Genomic DNA, 20,825 nt, shown 5'->3' with positions numbered 1-20,825 from the left:
ACCCCAGTCATGTTAAGAACTGATCTAATCTGACCATCTGCTTCATTTGACAGGTAAAGAAATCTAAATATAATAAGATGAAATAATCATTTTTTTCATCTTAAAAGTATTAATCTCTTGGCCTATTTTATATCTGTATTTGCTTATAAATGACAGGAATTCTCAGTGTGTGCCAAGTTGTCCTTACATGCCCCTCCTTTTTTTATTTTTTGCAAAGGTACATGGTAAAATATTTTCCAAACTATAACAAAGAGCATTCAGTGAAAACACAAATCTGTTCCATCTTCGCCACCCTCTGATTCCATGTCACATAAGCTACCACTTTTTAAGTTTTAAGTTAACTTTTTTTTAGTTCTTTTAGGTATTACTTGAATAATTTGAAATGTGGCTAGTTTGAATTGAGATGTGCAATAATTGTAAAATGCACAACAGATTTTGAAAACTTAGCATGAAAAGGTTAAAATATCTCATTAATAATTTTTATATTGATTAGACTTTGAAATGATGCTATTTTGAATATATTTTGCTAAATAAATTATATTAAAATTAATTTTACTGGTTTCTTTTGATTATTTTAAGAATAATTAAAATTATTAACTGTTAGAAAATTTTAAATTATACATATGGTTCACATTTGTTGCTCACATTATATTTCTTTTGGACAGTGGACTTTTAGGACTACTCTAATTATTAGTAAGCATGTATTTCCCTTAGTTGATGTACCAAGTTTACTCATGAGATACCTGATTCTAGTCTGATTCTCATTCTTTTATAAAGGACCAAGGTTTTTTCTGGAAAGTCTTAGGATTTTCTTATTCTTGGTATTCTGAAATTTCATAAGCATATACTGAATTGTACACAGTTCTTGTTCATTTTGCTTATTAGAACACTTGGTAAGCCCTAGCTTGTGTTACTCTTCAGCTCTGAGAAATTTTCTACTAATATTTTTTTTTTAAGATTTTATTTATTTATTTGACAGAGAGAGACACAGTGAGAGAGGGAACACAAGCAGGGGGGGGAGTGGGAGAAGGAGAAGCAGGCTTCCTGCGGAGCAGGGAGCCCGATGCAGGGCTTGATCCCGGGACTGTGGGATCATGACCTGAGCCGAAGGCAGACGCTTAACAACTGAGCCATCCAGGTGCCCCTGTACTAATATTTCTGGATTATTTCCTCCCTATTTTTTTCTTTTGTAAAAAATTTCTTTGCTATTTCTGAATGAGAAAAGGTCTTGTATGATATTAGACCTCTAGTATTAAGTCTCTGTTTTTCTATAATTCTCTCTTATATTTTCTATTTTCCATTCTGTTGTCTTTTTTGCAGTGGTCCTCGGAGGAAACCTTATCCTAACCTTTTGACAGTTTTTTTAAAAAATAGGATGAGATAGGGGCTCAAAGGCACATGTGACTCTTGATCTAGGGTCGTGAGTTCGAGCCCCACGTTGGGTGTAGAGATTACTTAAATAAATAAAACTTAAAAAAAAATAGGAGGAGATAAGCAAACATAGTTGTCTACAACTCTTTCTTCTCTGTTCTTTGGTCATAGAAGTATGTTCTGCCTTTATGACTGTGCTGTCTTCTTGAATATATGTGAGGTTTCAAATTAGATTTGGTTTTTTGTTTTGTTTCGTTTTGTTTTAAATTTCCTTCTGTTTCCTGACTTACCTCTGTTTTGCAGTCAGTGGTTTATTTTGTTCAGGGCAGGCTGCTAGAAGTGAAGCACATTTTAGATAAGGAAAATATGTAACTAAATGTGTAGAAGCAGAAATGCAAAAAGCTTCCTCTAGGAAGATAATCTGATCGTTGTAATACTGTGAATGTAATGAGATAAGGGCCTGAACTAGCATGAATGCAGTGAGAACCAAAAGAAAAGAACTGAGTAATTATGCAAGAAAAGTAAGTGTAATTATGAACTGATTTCTCCACTCTAAAACCTCCCAAAGCACCACTTTATTGAACTAGTTATATGCTCCCTTGTAGTGTTAATTATTATATGTGTATGCCTTTCTAACTAAATTGTGACTCTTCAGGGCCGGGCTTATATCTTACTCGTTAACTTTTTTTATAAGTATTTATTGATCAAGCACTATGCCAAGGGCCAGGAGAAAGCAGTAGTCAAAGACAAATAATCCCTGCCCTCAAGGATACTTAATTACTTACATCTTTCACAGTGCTTAGAATTAGATGCTAGGTATTCGCAGAGAAAATATTTGTTACTTAACCCTACTTTAAAAGGTAATATTAGGATGGTCTATTGTATTTGTTTAGGTGTATTGCAAAATTTATTTGATATTAACTATTCTCTCTTTAACTTGATACTAAAAAAATTATTATGCATTCAGATTAAACTAATATCCTTCACCTTATTTAAAGGTAATATAGCACATTGATATAATGAAAACAGCCCGCCCTTGAAAGAGTCCAGGTTCTAGTTTAGCTCTACTGTTGAACAGGTTTGCACATGAATTTTTATCCTCTTTATCTTCTCAGAGCCTCAACTTTCTCGTATGTAAAATAAAGGTTAGATCTTTTAGCACTGACACTGTGAATCCAAAAGTGGAAAAATTTTTCATTCCCATAACCTTTGAATAATGTTGTGGCTAAACCATCTAGTATATTTAATTGAATAATTGGAAATGACAGAGAGCTGTCATTTCATGTTTTATTTGAGTTATGATCATTGACTAAATACTGTTTGTTTTTTTTTCTCTTTTACAGACTTGGGTCTAGATCAATATACAATAAAACGCTTTGATGGAAAGGTGAGCGAGCTATGACACCTAATATATATATCCTGTTGTTTACTAAGAAGATTTTAAAGTTCCTCTAGAATTATTTGTGAGAAATTTCTGAATGCCTGTTCTTCTTGTCAAAAGAGCATGTTTCTTAGGTTGGAAGGCCTATAAGTGCCTTCAGATGCTTCTACCGAAAAAATCAGGCAGGTTTTTCTACATTTTTCCATATAAGGTAACACTCATGGGTAGCCTGCTATATATAGTAAGGACTAATTCGGTGTATGTTGACATTTGCATTTTAATTCAATTGCCATCATAAAGCTTAACAAGCCCCCAATAGTACATTTGCATTTCTTATAAAAACACTTATTTGATTTGACCTTCCTCAGACTTTGACACTCTATAGCAGTAATCCTAACTAGAAAATTATAGAAGTCTTTACTGGTGCTTTTATAATAATTATGAAGGCCACCCCAAATTTGCATATACATTTGCATTATACTTTCTTTCAATTCTTTATTTTATGCATAAATAAATCACATAATTAATTGTTCTTTAAGTATAGAAAATGAAACTTTCAATTTTATCATCTCAAAGCAGTCAGTTAAACATGTTTTTCCCTTTCAGGCTGAGCTCTACAAAAAGAAAAAGAAAGTATTACACAGGGTCAGAAAGAAAAGTAAAAGGTCAATTTTACAGAGGAGGAAGAAAGCACATCAGAAAGAAGAGAGAGCCCGGGATGGCTCTACAAAGCTTAAAGAGAAGGAAATCAGAAGGAAAATCATGCAGTGGCTGGAAAAGGCAACAGGGGTCTAAATGGGTGGAGGTCAGGGTTAGTAGAAGCTGATCTTGCAGGACTATGTCGATCCTGCATCATTATATAAAACTCTATGTGCTCATAAGGTGAAGATATAAATGGGAAGATCTTTTGCACAGGTGGAAAGAACGAGTGGCCACCTTAAGAGCTGAGCGATCTCAGTCAAGGCTTCCAGCCTAACAATTGCCTTTCCCATTCATATGGCCCATTGCCTTCATCTGGGTATGCTCCTTTTAAAGTCACATATTCTAAAAGAAAAAATGATCAAAAACAGCATTGAACTAGAATGTTAGGAGACAGGTTCAGAGCTGGCTCTGCTTTGGGACAGCCACATCTTTGATCCTTGGTTGTCTCTGCCTCATGTATAATCAAGTACCATATCCATGTGAAGGTTATTTCAGGCACTGATGTCAGGGTCTTATTTCAGAATCTCTGGCAAATCAGGCCCCTGTTTTATCTGTCTTTGTGTCACTCAGAGTCCAGCGTATGTCTGCCATATAGGACCAATAAACATTTGATGACTTGGAAAAATCAACTAATCAATCACATATTCTTTGGAGATATGGCTCATTAAGTCAGTAATATGTTATAGCAAAATCAGTCTAACAAATCACAGTTTTTGGTCACTGAAGGAATTCAGAGTAGCATGAGATTTCTAGCCTCTTATATTTATATATATGTAAATCTGAAAACATGTAAAGAAGTTGAATATGTGCAAGTTGAACAGCAAATTTACATGTTATAGGAGAATTTCCATTCCTAGAGGTCTCCCAAATATAAAATCCCTAGTGGTCACCCATGTTTCATAAATGCTCCTTAAATTTTTCATTTCAGCCCATAACTGTCCACTTGAGGCTAAAAATTTGCAGCTCTGGGCATGACCGGTGAGCTCCACCTTTGTTTCAATCATATTCAGTTTATGAGCTCTATATTTCCTCCCATTAGTATCATCTGCAGTTTTCTGTTTTCACTTATTTTTATAAAATAACAAAAGTAAACTGCAGTAAGACATTATAAGTATTTGAGTGCCCGCCTTGCTGTAGAGATGAAAATGGCGGTACTTTGTTTAGAAGGCAGACTTTATGACAGATTGTAGTGCAAATGTTTGGGCTCTGAAATGGGAGTAGGAAAGCAGGATTTAGGGATCCCAACGTATAATGGTTCAAAGTATGACTCGTATGAAATTCAGGCATGTGAAAGTTGACCAGGGGAACAGGTTCTGCAAGAGAATAGAGGAATGGCAGACTCACATAGGGGTAGTGTAGAACTGAGCCAGCCAGCTTGTCCCCTAGCAAAGAGTGCATGGATTTTTCTTTCATCCACGTTATGATATGCATATTTAATCCCTTTGCCAAGTACTTCATTTAAGCACTGTATTAATTTCCATCAAATATATCCTGAAGGTTATGGTTCTTAAATAGGATTTTTAAACTAAGTTCACCTCTAGTTTATGTCTTTATGAATAGTCTTTTATTTCATATGAAGTTTAAGAAAGTAGTTTCTGTGCTGTTTTTAAACCTTGTATAATGAGGTATACAACATTCGTTAGGGTTTTATCAGTTTAGAAGTTTTTCCAGGGATTTTTGCCATGTATTTGTGATATTTGTAATAAGGATCATCAATGCTTATTCAACTGTTGATCTTATTATTTTCCTTTAGATCTTCATGTCTCTCTCTCAGTCAGAATATCTTAATTCTTAAGTAGCAGCTTCCAGAGTGTATAAATCCTAAGACAATTTCCTCTTGAAAAAACAGATTTGTGTAGTAATTATAGTACATTTTATGCAAGATGGCCAGATATTTAGTCCAAAACTAATACCCTAGAGGAATTTCCTTTTAAACTTGCTTTGATTTTTAAATGGGTCATTTTCTTTCTCTTGTTTTAACTTGAAAGATAAACTAGTTATGAACTACTTAGAGATTTACTCCCATCTTCTTATCCCCCCGCCCATTGTTTTAACTTCTAACACACCATGTAATAAAGTGTATCATTTGACCAGTAGGTAACACTGCCTTATTTTATTGTCTTTTAATTGAATTGCACTTTAGCCTTTTTGTCATTGAAAGCAAGAACAAATGTAGAAACAGTATCATTTTGCGGAGTTTTCTCATTTGTGTTTGAATTTCATACAACCTCTAAATGCAAAGTAGAAAAGAAGGCCCAACTGATACTGAGAAATAATTGGACAATTATTTCTTGTTTTGGTGCCTATCATCTTCTCTCTTCTTTTGTTTGACTAGAAAATGCTCTTAAGTAAATGAAACATTCCTGTTTCAACTGATAGTGAAACTGAATTTGATTAAGCAGCTTTTGAATTTGGGGGAGGATCTTTTTCCAGAGCCCATCACTACCTAGTGTTAATGTACACTAATCCTTTACTCTTAGTAGCAGTTTCCTTTGTAGAAAAGTCATGAAATACATTATTATTGGCACTTGCATCTTTTATGCATTTCAGAACTATCTACTAACACAGGCCTTATATAAAGAAGCGATAGTGTACCTTCACTTTAAGAAAATGCTTTGTAGATAGGTGATACTTTAAAAGACATTCAGACTGGGTCTTTAAAGTTCAAAAAACTCAGAGCTTGAAAGTTCAGATTTTTCTCTTAAAGGATATTTGAATATCACTACAGTGCACTAGCACTATTATACAGATGGAAATACAAAATATAGTCTGGCTTTTGTTTTAGTGTAATATATCATAGATTTTTTTAAAAATGCACCCTCCCCCTGCAATGTCCATGCATTCTGCTTATGACTTGTTAGTGTAGTTACTTCATGAAGTTTGGGTTATTTCTTTAATAAAAGCTGTATTTTTCTGGTTTAATTTTTTAATCACATAGTAACTGGTCTATAAAACAAAGCATCATTTCTAAATGGAGCCTTTATATTATATAATCATCAAATATTTCTTTCCTTTAATGATTTAGTTGCTGTTTTTTATTGGTGTGGCTTATCTCAAGTGGTTATACCCTTTATTTTCCTGTTTCTCTTAGCCCTCCCTTTTTTTCCCTCAGCATATCAAAGATAGAAATTGTTTTGGATTTTCTGTTCCTGTTGTATGTGATAGACAACCCTCTCTGGACCAGACACCACCATTTTTTTTTTTTTTTAAGTTACAGTAGAAAACTGCATGGTCTAGGTAAAAGTGTTTCTTAAGCAAGGAATACCTATGTTCCAGAGTTTTGACATAATCCTCTTCTCGCTTCTAAAAACTTTGTAAAGCTCATACTCTTTGTCAAGTAACAATGAATTGCCCATTGAAAGTAAATTGTTCATTGTTATCATTTTACCATGTATTTCTTTTTCAGAAGATAGTTTTTTAAATTCTTCCTTCCCTATCAAATTCCCTTTTCCCCCAACCACTACCTGAACATTTCAGAAAGCGTCCCTCTGGACTGCATTTTTCGTTATTTGTATTTACAGTACTCTTAGAATCTCTCCAGTTTGGAAGAAAGAGTTAATGTGTGTTTTATTCCTCTCTTTTATGATACCTACAAGAATATTTGTACATGCGGAACAGAAAAAATATTTTACATCAAATTAAAATGACATTGTTTCCCCCCCCCGCCCCAAAATGACATTGTCCACATTCAAGTGAAAGAGATAAAAGTATGGTCAAAGCCTAGAAAAGGAAGAACTGATTACAGTGTTTATAACAGAAAAAGTTATCAGCAGAAAAAAAAATGGCAGCCATAGTTAAAAATCAAAGCTTTAATATAACCAAAGGCTTTTAATTGCTTACTAGATAAGAGTTCTTTAAAAAAATATTGATAAATGAACTTTAAAATGATATTCTGCTTAGGGGAAAGTCTTGGTTCCCCAAGGGAAATGTGAGCATTTCCCCCTATAACATAATACTCTTAATGCTTTTACTTAAGTTGTTTCTTTACTTTATATCAAAGATAAGATCTTAGTGTGGAATAAGGGCAAGTATAATATTACTTTTTAACATGCATAGTAATGTGAAATTTATTGTAGATCAAGGAAATGTAAATTAGGAGAGGGGAGGGACTGAAAGCTCCATGGGACAAGAGTTTGATGAATCTTCACATTTATTTGAACTGTTTTAATTCTGCTCACATTTATATAGCAGGTTATGATGTTATGGGAATTCTGCATTGTTCACTAGGCACATCTCTCTTTCTCTCTTTTGGTTTCCAAAGATGAACCTAAGTCAAGTCTAAATTCTTGGTGAATTGATATATTTCTTCAGGTTTTTCTATTAATAAATACAAATATATAGACAGAATTGTGTGATTTTTTTTTTAAAGATTTTATTTATTTGAGAGAGAGAGAATGAGAGAGAGCGAGCACATGAGAGGGAGGAGGGTCAGAGGGAGAAGCAGGCTCCCTGCGGAGCAGGGAACCCGATGCGGGACTCGATCCAGGGACTCCAGGATCATGACCTGAGCCGAAGGCAGTCACTTAACCAACTGAGCCACCCAGGCGCCCCAGAATTGTGTGATTTTTTCACCATGTTTTTATGTTTTTATTTGCCCTACCAATCCCATCTTTACAGTAGAGTATATCACCTGTGTTGTCTTACTTTTATAATAGGGAAATTTTTTATTTAAAAAAAAGTGTAGCAGATTCCAAGAGAATGCACAGATTTCCCCCGCTGTCTAAAATTAGAGCATTCCTATGGAAGCTTTCCTTAAGCTGAAACAGCATAAAGCAAAGAAACTATTACCATTTTCATAAAAGCAAAAATCCTCTTTGGATTTTTTTCAGTTAGCAAAAACAGGTACCAGCATAGGTCTTTCGTGAAAGAGAAGTGGTATAAAGCAGACTTTCAGATAGCAGGGATCCTGTAATTCCTGGAAGCCTGAAGTTCCCTGCAAGTATTTCATATTCACATATTTATTTTAGGGCTGAAGATTTAGCCCATTTTAAAAACCACATTAACATATTCACTCATTAGTTGTCAGTTGTTTATTTTTGCAATTTAAAGTAAACTGTCCAAATGAAAAATACTTGACTCTATTTGTCTCTTGCAGGAATTATTACTAATAATAACTATATGAAAAAGAAGAATAGTTGAAGCTTTTTGAGTGTTTATCACATGCTACACTCTATTTTTGTTTTCTGGTTTTGGTTTCACGTGCAATGTGGGGCTTGAACTCACGACCCAAGATCAAGAGTCGCATGCTGTGTGGACTGAGTCAGCCAGTCACCCCTACACACTGTTTTAAGTGCTTACATATAACTCATTTAATCCACAGAGCCACTCTTTTAGATAGCTTACTACTTTTATCATCATTTTACAAATAAGAAGCTACATAATAATTTTTTTTTTTTAACATTTAAGCTAGTAGGTAGTAGAGGCATGATTCCAAATTCGTAGTCTGGCTTCAGAGTTCAGTCTTAAGCACTGGGGTATCTTATTCATATATCTAAGCAATTTGTCTATATGATCAATTTGTAAATAGAAATTTCTCTAGTCAAGTAGCTATTTTAATACTAACTTAATGCCATTTGTGCAAAAAAAAACCCCAAAAACCCTTGATATTTCACTTTCTTTTTGCTAAGCATGTTGAAGTTAATTTTTTCTGCTTTGATAAAGTACAACTAGAAACTCCTATTAACCTGAGAACCCACATAGTGTTTTTAAAGAAAGAAAATATAAGGAGTATATAAATTTTAATACTTGAATTTAGGAATCAGAATTTCAGCTTCATTTTTATTTGCTCCATTATTTTCTCATATGCCATGAACACTATTGAGCATTTTGAAAAATGCAGTGTCTTTTCTTTTTATTGAAACGATCTCTTAAAGTGTGCACTGTCATCTGTATTTGAAAAATTGGATCTTGGCTCATTGTCATCAAGATATTAGAGGAAATAATATTTCTACTACAGACGAAACTTACTCTCAAATATTGATTGGTTGTGTGTTAAATGTAGCATCATTTGAATAAGGCCACTTACTATAGTGAGTCTAAACAAGCGAAAGTTTAGAATGTAATTGCATTACCAAGGAACTTAACATTCTGATTCAGCATTTCAAGAAATCCTTTGACACCTGTTGCAGTTTTCTGTTGTACTTTTAGGCTGTTTGTTCATCTTTCTTCTTTTGCATCCATAGTTCTCTAAATTATTTTTAAGCCGTTTTCTCAATTTTCTCTCTTCTTACAAATTAGCAAATTTAGCTCTTTTGTAACACACCACAGCCCTAAGAAAATCTGGCTTTGGTGTCTGAAATATTTTCCAAGAGATTTCCATTTTAAGCATCTAAGTATTTGATAGCTCTGTGTAAATAATTAGTAGATGTTGTAAGTATGCTGACCTTGAGTAGGAAAAATACAACATTATGGATTGCTGTACTTCTTAATATGTAATAGCACAGGATGAAGAGTGTGACTTTGGATATGACAATTCTATATTCATAAATGGGCTCTCTACATACTTGATAGGTAACCTTGGGCAAGAGACCATTTAACCTCTCTGAGTATCACCTCAGTAAAATCAGGACAATGTGGTAAAGTATCTGGCTCTACAAATTATAGCTACTTTCCATGACTTTGAGCCCTTTACTCAATTTATAAAAGGAGTTAGCTGCTGTCATATATATTATCCTCTTGGTTTGTATGAAATGCTACAGAATAGCATCTCCTCTGCCTAATTGCTCTCTCCATGCCAGTTAAATCAGCTGTAAAAATCTCCTTGGGCTCTCTGTAAGGAGCAATTGGCTGGGATTAAATAGCTAGTCCATGAGCTAAAGAGAGACCTCTGGTTTGTTTTCTCATATCTGAGCTATCCTTCATTCGCAGTGATTCATCTCACCCATGTGTTGTAAAATCCTCTGGGCCTCTGTCACATCAATCCCAGCTTTAGGTTTGTAAATTGCTAATGGCATATATTTCTCAGTCAAGAACTTTTATCACTCTGCTAAGCTTGTTTTGAGAAGTATGGTAAGTTTGGGTTGAATTTTATTTCACAGTGAAGTTCATTTGTTGAAAAAAAAAATCTTTAAACCCATTTGATATATGAAGATACTTTGGAGTGGTGTATCCAGCTAAATCAGCTAACCTACACTGCTTAATCAAATGCCATCCTCCATGATGGCTGGCTTTTTATCACTAATGTGAATAGTAATTCATTTAGTGCAACATAATTTTGTAGGAGACCTGTTTAGTCATTCTGAACTCTTCGAGTAGTTACTAATCCTTTAAACTCATCTGAGTTTGGTTGCCTGTATTTTATTATGGATGGTAAAGCAACAAATTTGTCATGAAGTTTAAAAATATTATATCCACGAGACATCCTAATAGGAAACCTTAATTAAAGAAATGCTTTGACTTCCCATGACAAAAAATGAAATGTTTGCCTTCCCATTTCTGTAAGAAACAGACTATTACTCATGTGTTTTCTTTTTATAGTATTATGAAGTTTTTCTACAATTGTGTGTTTCATTTGGGGGAGGTTAGGAATTGAGGTGTTGGGGTTTTTGTTTTATTGTACCTAGCAGATAATATATAAAACATTTCTATGTATTCCTCATTTCCTGTTTCTAGGTGTTCAGTGAATTTATTACAGATCTAAATTCGTCCTTATATGTTATAATACTTTGTGATATGTATGTTTGATTTTGGAGTTTTTGTTCATGTAATCAGACGATGTCCATTTTTTTTCTTTTTCTCATCTTCTGATCAGGATTTCTGGCAGGTACTGACTCAGCAGCATGTGCTTTAAATTAATTAATGTTCCAAAATCCATAGTAATGCTTCAGGGACAAAGGTTCAGTGCATGCTCATGTCCTTCCCCCTGCTCCTTTCAGAATGATTCAATTCCTGTCACTTTAAACTAACATATTTTATCTTTAATATGACAATTCCAACACTGCCCTGGCCCTTGAGAATATAATACCTAGCATGATTTAAAAGGAAGTTTTAACATTATGTGTCACACAAAAGGTCAAGAAAGTGTTACCACTAAGTTGTATAAGGGATACTCAGTCAATTGGGTCATTTAACTAGTCTTAGGATGTCATGTTCCTAGTTAAACTGTTAGCAGGAACAGTGACTGGCAGCAGTAATTTCAAGTGAAAATTGATCTTTTCTTTTGTTTTGAAATTTCTTACATGATAAATACAGATAAGTTTAGTTGCACTTTGTTCAATAAAATGGCTTAACAGGAAAGAAATGGAACATTTAGAAAGACTGCATTAGTTTGCTTTTTTGAGCTAATCAACAAATTTAACTTGGAAAAGCAAGCAAATGCATGAAGAAAATCATGAAAGAGAATATATAGGTTGTAATCTGGCAAAAGAGAAGTACTCTTTAAATAGATCTTTGAAGACTTACACTCTTTAATTATAATTTATAAATTATTAAAATTTATTCATTTTTTAAAAAGACATTACTCTTGTATTGCTTAATAGAAATAGAAACTAAACTAAATTATATCTTTTGTTTTAAAATAATTAATGATATAATTAATGAGATCACAGTGTGCTCTTTACTTTTATATAACATTTTTCCTGTGCTTCCTTTTTTTAAAAAAATGGGATATATTTTTAGTAGTCTTCTTACCAAATCCCAAACCAATTAGCCTGTTATTGGTACAGTTGATTATCTTACTTCTGTTTTTAATTGCATTCTGAAACAAACCAACAAATACTTGAATGATTATGTCAAAATAATTTATCGATGATCCCGGTATCAATGTTTCTAAGCCTGGAGATTCTGTTTTAGAATAGCTATAGCACAACTAGTAAGCATAGTGCTAAGGAGAGTATATCAGATGAGGTCCTTACTACCTGTGATTGAGGAAAGCTGCTTCTACTTCTGTAATTGTGGCAGGACAATTTGTAGAAGGCATCTAAAAACTCTTTCTTCCCTTTGATGGTTGTATGGTTTAAGGCTTGAAAATTTAAAATGACTTGCCTCCCATAGCTGTCCCTTTTAGAGAATGAGACGAGAAAAGAGGTAGGAATTGGTTAAGTGCTTGGAAGTCTCTGGAATCTGCAGTATCGGGTAATCAGCCACCATAGTTGACGAAAGAGCACTGGTCTTCTTGAAACTTTGACTCTTGAAGGTGATATCCTTTGTTGAGTAAGGATTCAAAATCAAGTTTTACTATATTATTAAGGATATCTTGTGAATAAGCTTTTTGTGTTGAAAATAATAAACTTTTTTTTCATAGACTAGATAGTGGGGGATTGTTTATCTCTATCACTATAAATATCACTCATTTTGGTGACACTAGTATAAATCCTTTAAGGTTCCAAAGGTCAGGGAGCAGTTACTTTATAGAAGAGGGCTTTCTTGCTTGCTTCCTTAACAAGGATTTGTCCTTTGCATGCTAAGTTCCTATTGCCTGTGGAAAGGCTGGAATCATTTTGTTTTTCTGGTAGCATAGAGCTGTTCTTCAGATGCAGCTTATGAATGGTGTGAAATAATTATATTGCTGTGAGGAGTATTCATAATGTCTCTTTCCAGTCTCTGAGTTCCACCACTACTAAAATATGTTGATTTAATTCATGTGTTTGATGATTCAAGCTGAAAAAAGAAATGATATTATAATCATTAAGTGCTCCCAAGGAGGGTGTAGTTTACTTGATTGCCCCAAATATTCAGGCATCTATTAATATTAAATACATTTTTATTTTAGATTGTTTTGTTTGAACTTGGGGTCAACTACCCATTTGATTTATCATTGTTGATTTGAAAGCATAAGCATGACTAAACATTACATTTCTAACACCTTCATGTTTCATTTTTCCATCATGAAACAAGATTTGAAATTCACTTTGACATGGGAGGACTTGGTTCCAGATAACTTCCTTGCACAAATACTCTAACATGTTTTGAGGTTACACAAAGTGAAAGATACTCAAAACATTTTTTTCTCCTGTTCCAGTAAAAATGGGCTCTCAACTTAGCCTAAACATCTATTGATGATCTTTGATTGCAGAGAAAGTGTGAGAATAGCTTTTGCTTTGCATATTTGTCTTTGCCATGATGCATTTTTTTAAGTTCCAAACTTAAATAAAAAGCTTTTCCAATTACAGTTTAGTCTAACATCTATTAATTAAGAGCATGAAGAGCCATTACCTTCTTGAACTGATACTCATTTTCAAAATGATTAAAATATGCATTTGAACAAGTCAAGGCATAAAAATACATTGTACACCTGCATTGTTAACTAGACTTTCCTCTTCAAGATAACTGAGCTGATACAAGCAAAGCCCCAGGATTAATATTTTACAATAGTGAACTCTTGTTTGGCTCTGAAAATATTCAGTCCCCATTAACAATTTCAGAAGTTGCAAGTAATTTCTCTGCATTTGATACAATATAACATATAATGGTTCTGGAGTCAAACCATGACCTGTCCTGCCATTTTATAGCCTTGTCACCTTGCACTACTTATTTAATTTCTCTGAACTTCAGTTTTCTCATCTGTAAAGTGCAAATAGTAGTATTACCTATCTCATAGGATTGCAGTGAGGACTTAAAGAAGTGTATGTAATTCAAGTGCTTAGCACAGGGCCCACAATGAAATATGCAAACTATAATTTTTAAATTCTTTTTTTTTTTAAGATTTTACTTATTTATTTGACAGAAAGAGACACAGCGAGAGAGGGAACACAAGCAGGGGGCGTGGGAGAGGGAGAAGCAGGCTTCTCATGGAGCAGGGAGCCCGATGTGGGGCTCGATCCCAGGACCCTGGGATCATGACCCGAGCCGAAGGCAGACGCTTAACGACTGAGCCACCCAGGTGGCCCTAATTTTTAAATTCTTAATATACCTTTAATGGTCAGTGGTGTTCAAGGGATACCTATAAGTGTTAGAGTTCAAGCTGATTTAAAAATTCTTCATCTAGAGGGCTTCCTGGGAGATGGTAGTTATTAGAACAGTGTAGAATGGTTGGTGATCCTCAGAGTGAAACCCTGTTTTTATGATGTGATTTTTTTCTTTTTTTTTTTTTTTTAAGATTTTATTTATTTATTTGACAGAGAGAAACACAGCGAGAGAGGGAACACAAGCTGGGGAGAGGGAGAAGCAGGCTTCCTACAGAGCAGGGAGCCCGATGCGGGGCTCGATCCCAGGACCGTGGGATCATGACCTGAGCCGAAGGCAGACACTTAACGATTGAGCCACCCAGGCGCCCCTGATTTTTTCTTGTAATAATTTTTTCCTTATGGGAGACAGTGAGATGCTATATTGACTGACTTTTCAAAATTTGTATGTGAGATGGTTTTTCCATGAAGTAATAGGGAAGCCTTTTATAACCCCACGTGACTGAAACCAAGACTATTGCTGAACCCATGACACTTCTTTTCAGTACTGATTGAGTGGCCTAAGTTCAAAATTACGTTCTTAGATTTAAATAGCAAATAATAATGGTAAAACATAGATTCTCCCACCCACAGCTGCTTCAAAGCAAGTATGCAGGCATAATGTGGTAGGAAATAATAGAGTTAACAATTTTCCCCTTCTAAGGTTTTGATACTATCTTATCAGATACTGAAGACTGAAATCCCTTCAATAATGTTGTACACTTCCTTAAAGTGAATGTTATTCCAGGAGACTTACAAATTTTTAATCATTGCTTTAATCAAATCTTCTGCCACCCTTTTTTTAAGCATCTTCATTTGTATCCATTTTCTCTATAGCCATCTAGTTAATGAAGTAGGAAAACATTTGCATGATAGGTATTCAGAGTTGTTCTCAGAGCTAAAGTGGTTAGAATTGGGACTGAAAAGAGAATGGCTTTCTGGCCGCGTGAAGTTTACAGGATCTTAAGCATTCACCTTCCACAGTTTGTTGCACAGTCATTTCTGTTTGTCTGCCTCAAATGCTCTATTACCTTTGAGAAGGTTGCAAACTCTGAGTCAGGAGAAAAAGTCCTAAACTACTCTAAATTAGAAACTTCTTAATTTAATTTTATCTGACATATCCTCAACTCCTACCTTTCTGCAAGTTCAGGTATGGGACAGGGGAGGAAGAATACATATTTTAACTGTGCAACATTTTCTGTTTGATTGGGAATAGTGTGATTGTTTAAGATGGATATCTTACCAAGGCTTTGGCATCTATGCACCAACTTAATAATGAAGTATGAGCATTAATTGCATGGGAAAATTGCCGAATTTTCTAACACTCTTCCCCTCCCTGCCCCAACCCCAACCCCATGTAGAAATAGGTCAAAATTGCATTTTCTGGAAGAAGCGTATTATTATCATTACTTTGTTTTGGAAGTACCTCAAGTATTTTCTTAAGGGATTTAGATAGACTTTGAAATGTATATCAGTCATCTAGGGAAATGTTAATACTAAAACAATCCAATTATCTCAGTTTCATAAAGGATGACATCTTAATTTAAGTAGGAAGACTGTGTTCTTTATCAGATTTTTCTATAAGCCAGAGATGATTTGAGGGTCTAGATGATATATTAGCATCTATTTTGCTGGCATAGTTCTTCAACTACTATTTGGTAGGAAGTTTATTTCGAACTGAAATTGAAATTTCATCAGAATTGAAAAGTGGGTTTTAACTAGAATAAATAATGAGATTAAACTTCTAGATACGATCTTTCTCTTCGGCTTCATCCAGTTGAGTCTTAAAAGGCAAAATTATTGGCCCTATTTTGATCAACCCTGTTAAAGTTAGGATTCACTGAGCACACTTGGTATTAATGAACTTGAATCATGATTGGAATTCCCAGTCCCAAGGCTCCTGATGGCACCTGCAACCATGGCAGTGTTATATAAGTTTATGTGATTGGTCAGAAACCAGAGTGTGGATGCTTTAGCACAAAAACATCCTGGTAAAACAGTTTGGTTTTTTTTTTTTTTAAGATTTATTTATTTATTAGAGCGAATGTGGTGCACGCATGAGCAGGCGAGGGACAGAGAGAGAGAGAGAGGAAGCAGACTCCCACTGAGCGGGGAGCCCAGTATGGGGCTCCATCTCATGACCCTGAGATCATGACTTGAGCCAAACCAAGAGTTGTGTGCTTAACTGACTGAGCCACCCTAGGTGCCCCAAATAGTTCTGTTTTAGACTCATTGAGAGGTATAATAATTACACATGTATAGGGTATGATTTGCTTTAAGTTTCTTTTTTTTTTTTAAGATTTTATTTATTTATTTATTTATTTATTTATTTATTTATTTATTTATAGGACAGAGAGAGACACAGTGAGAGAGGGAACACAAGCAAGGGGAAGTGGGAGAGGGAGAAGCCGGCCTCCCGCCGAGCAGGGAGCCCGATGTGGGGCTCGATCCCAGGACCCTGGGATCATGACCTGAGCCGAAGGCAGGCGCTTAATGACTGAGCCACCCAGGTGCCCCTGCTTTAAGTTTCTAATTAAGTGTTTCTGCTTACCTAAAAATAAAAAGATTCAGGATGTGATGGAGTTGAGGTCAGCACCAAGACCCTATGAGGTTATTTATTTATTTGTTTTTACTTGAGTTCAGTAATTTGAATGTTTTATGGTAGTGAGTCTAGTTAGGGTTTAAATTTTGAAACATAAGATCTTAGGGTAGGTCATATAAATGAATAGTAAAACAGTTAAATTTCCCTTGAGTCAGTGAGCACATTGCTTTGAAATATTTTGCATAATTTTGTTCTTTAAAAGAAGTAATATTTGTCTGTAAATTCTGATCAGTTGATCTGCATTTCTGCATTTCAGCCTTAATTTCAGAGATTCAAGTGATTTGACTAGAGCTTGAAATGTAACTTTTAAGATGTGCTAAATATGGTATATAGAATTGTTGGATCACTGTGTTGTACACCTGGAAGTAGTAGAACACTGTATGTCAACTATACTTTAATTTTAAAATAACAGTAATAAAATAAAATAGCATAATGCTCTGGAAGGTATCTGCAATTACAATCTCTTTTTAAAATATCCATTGTTGGGGCGCCTGGGTGGCTCAGTTGGTTAAGCGACTGCCTTCGGCTCAGGTCGTAATCCTGGAGTCCCGGGATCGAGTCCCGCATCGGGCTCCCTGCTCGGCGGGGAGCCTGCTTCTCTCTCTGACCCTCCCACCTCTCATGTACTCTCTCTCATTCTCACTCTCTCAAATAAATAAATAAAAATCTTTAAAAAAAACAGAAATAAAATAAAATAAAATATCCATTGTTCTATTTCACCGTATATACTGAAGAATTGGTACAACCTTGCTCAGTAACTTTAAGGTGGAAACAAGCTTCTCTTAGACCCTTACTATAAATTTTTTGGCTAAACTTACATTTTAATATATTACCTAATCTCCCATTATATGGTCTTACAATAGATTTGGAATATATTCTACTTCTTTTGACTTCTTTATATAGAAATTTCTTCCTTTTAGTTTGTCTAATGTTTATTATTTACATTGAATTTCCTACTTATATTGAATTAAATACAAATATTTATGATAGATTTTCCTAGTAAAAATTCATTATATATGTTCCTTAGTATAATATAAATGTTCATTAGTAACAAAAGATACAAATAACTACCTCTGAGATAGTGAGAGAAAGTGAACATTACCAATCTGCTAAGGAAGATTATGTTTTCCTTGGACTGTGCCCCTATTTCATCCCTAAAGTGTATAAATGATATTTGCTTAGGAAAAAAATGACTTAAAATTTAGTCAAAGATTAAACATTATTCAAAAGATTAAGTGAAGAAACATTTTACTTGACATTCTCAGTTTGCAGAATTAAACATTGATAAGACTTCGGAGTAAGAAAAAATAACCCAAAACCTTCCCTCTAGTTTCCTTCCTTGAATCTAGATTTTCCATTTTCACCATACCTTGGGAATTTTAAAATTTTATTCAATATCAAACTTAAATATCTATATTTTCACAGATTCCCTGTGTACTATGGCTAGTTGGTTTGAGGATATTATTTATGGTAGAATCAGGCCTTTGATTCATAAAGACCAGCTAAGAAGCAGTCATACAAAACCAAATAGTCTAAAAATTGGTTTTGTAGTAACTCTTATTTCCTCCCAAATTTTAATATATTTATTTGATTCTTCTCTTAGCTTTAAGTAATTTGAGAGATCAGATTTGATAGTTTTATGGCAGTTTTTGATTAATGTCATGAATTTTTTTAAGAAAATTGTCTTTGGAGTTGTGGATACTCAACCCACTTATAAATTCTTTGAGATAATTAATAGGTGTATCATCTTAAATGCACCTGAACCACTCTTTAAGTGGATGCCTTGAAAAACATACATGTAACTTCCCTCCCTCTCTCCTTCTACTCGCACCACAACTCCAGAAGCATGGAAGAACAATGTAGACCTTTAAGAAAGAATCAGAAGATTACGTTGCACAGGGCACACGGAAAAGCATGGCTAATTTAAAAATCCTCTTTAAACATCTTTCTCATTATTAAGGAGCTCTTGCAAAACATGTACATTCTCTGTTCTTTCTCTTAAACACATGCACACATATGTGCATACATGCTTTCCCTTTCCTCCGTTTTTCCTGACCTTGATATGTCCCTTGCTCTCTTTTTTCCTTCACCTTTCTAGGGTCCTTTTTCCTTCTATATCTTGTCTTTCAGATGTTTTCAACCTTTTCGTATATGGAGCACTTTGGCCTTCTTTTGGCCTCTTCTTCCTATCACTCTACTCAGTTCAGCAGAGATCTCATATACAGCTGCACAAACAGAAATATTTTCTCCTTTAGAGGACTGAGGGTTGCAAACATGGACATAGTCTGTGTAAGGCATTTGAGAAAGATGCCTTCCTGGAGAAAATCACACTAACTAAAGTAGCATTGTAAGGTATTTTTATTTAGCCCCTATGGAGATATGTTCCAGTAGTAATTCTCCATCAGTATACAATTGAAGTATGTTCAATGTCATCTTTATTATCTCTGCACACTTTACAACTGTCTAATAGTGGAGGTGGCTAAGCCTAAACTCTGACCCCAGATGCATCTCATGCAGAGTTTTAAGCTACGTTTTTAACCATTCAGATAATTTCATGTTCACTTATACTTTGGAAAATAGTCATACACTTTGTTAGCAATCAAAAGATCTTCAAAAGAAAATGGGCTACTCAAATATTATAGAAAAAGTAGCCACACTTATATGGTACATTAATTTTTAACAAAGGTGCCAAAATAATTAAATGGGGAAAGGAAGGTGTTTTCAACATAGAAACAACTATATATCTATATTTTAAAAAAATAAACCCTACCACTTCCCTCACTATACACACAATTTACTTGGAATAGATCGTAGACCTAAGTGTAAAATCTATGACTATAAGGCTTCTAAAAGAAAATATGATACTATTTTAATGGACTAAAGAGAGGCAAAAATTTATTAGCATATAAAAAGCAATAACCATAAAGGAAAAAAAAACAATTAGACTTAATGAAAATTTAAAACTTTTCATTGTTAAGATAAAATAGAAATTATATGCCACAGACTAGCAGCAAATATTTTTTAATACATGTATTTGACTATATTTGTTATCTTTTGCTGAGTAATAAATCCAAAGCTTAGTGGCTTAAAACAGTAATAATCATTTCTTGTCACTTATGCTTTCTGTGAATAAGGAATTTGGGAGCAGTTTGTCTAGATGGTTCTGACTCAGGCTTTTCATGAGGTTGCAGTCAGAGGTTAGCTAAAGCCTTAGCCATCTAGCTTGACTGAGAATGGAAGACTCATTTCTAAGCTGGCCCACTAAAATATCTGGTACTGACTATTATTGGAAGGCCTCAGATCCTCTCCCTGTAGACTCTCCACAGTACTGCCTGAGTGTTCTTTTCTTTCTTTCTTTCTTTTTTTTTTAAGATTTTATTTATTTATTTGACAGAGAGAGAAAGCACAAGCAGGGGAAGCAGCAGAGGGAGAGGGAGAAGCAGATGCGGGGCTCGATCCCAGGACCCTGGGATCATGACCCGAGCCGAAGGCAGATGCTTAACCATCTGAGCCACCCAGGCACCCCCTGAGTGTTCTTATCAAATGACAGCTGGCTTCTCTCCAACAGAGCAATGTGCCTTTTATGCCTTTTATGACCTAGCCTCAGAAGTCAGACATTATGACTTAAGCTGTCTTCTGTTGGTCATACAGACCAATCCTGATTCATTGTGGAAGGGAACTAGGTCTACATAAGAATGTGAATAATAGCAGGCAAGAATCACTAGGCTACCCAGGTCAGGCTCCATGAAAAGAGCCTCATATCCAGGACATACGATGATAGTGATAAAAAACAAAACAAAACAACCCCAATTAAAAAGGGCAAAAGACTTGGATTTTGCAAATACACAATTTTTTCCAATAAATAGAGTATGCTCAACAACATTGGCCA

At 34.6% G+C, this 20,825-nt stretch overlaps 1 protein-coding gene across 7 annotated transcripts in view; it reads left to right on the top strand.

Annotated features, from left to right (window-relative positions):
* MICU1 (mitochondrial calcium uptake 1) overlaps positions 1-20,825 on the top strand; it is a 238,907-nt gene that overhangs the window by 102,939 nt on the left and 115,143 nt on the right. For 6 of the 7 annotated variants that reach the window (XM_021699547.1, XM_021699544.1, XM_021699543.1 and 3 more), the window contains 2 exons: positions 2,715-2,758; positions 11,205-11,216. In XM_021699547.1, the coding sequence (XP_021555222.1) occupies positions 2,715-2,758; positions 11,205-11,216 (56 nt within the window). The remainder of the gene's footprint in view (positions 1-2,714; positions 2,759-11,204; positions 11,217-20,825) is intronic. The other variant, XM_021699546.1, reaches the window with a different exon arrangement.

The sequence above is a fragment of the Neomonachus schauinslandi genome, chromosome 6 (genome assembly GCF_002201575.2).
Source record: "Neomonachus schauinslandi chromosome 6, ASM220157v2, whole genome shotgun sequence".
Classification (NCBI taxonomy): domain Eukaryota; kingdom Metazoa; phylum Chordata; class Mammalia; order Carnivora; family Phocidae; genus Neomonachus; species Neomonachus schauinslandi.
The sequence above is the reverse complement of the archived record's forward strand: the minus strand, read 5'-3'. Positions and strand labels throughout refer to the sequence as shown.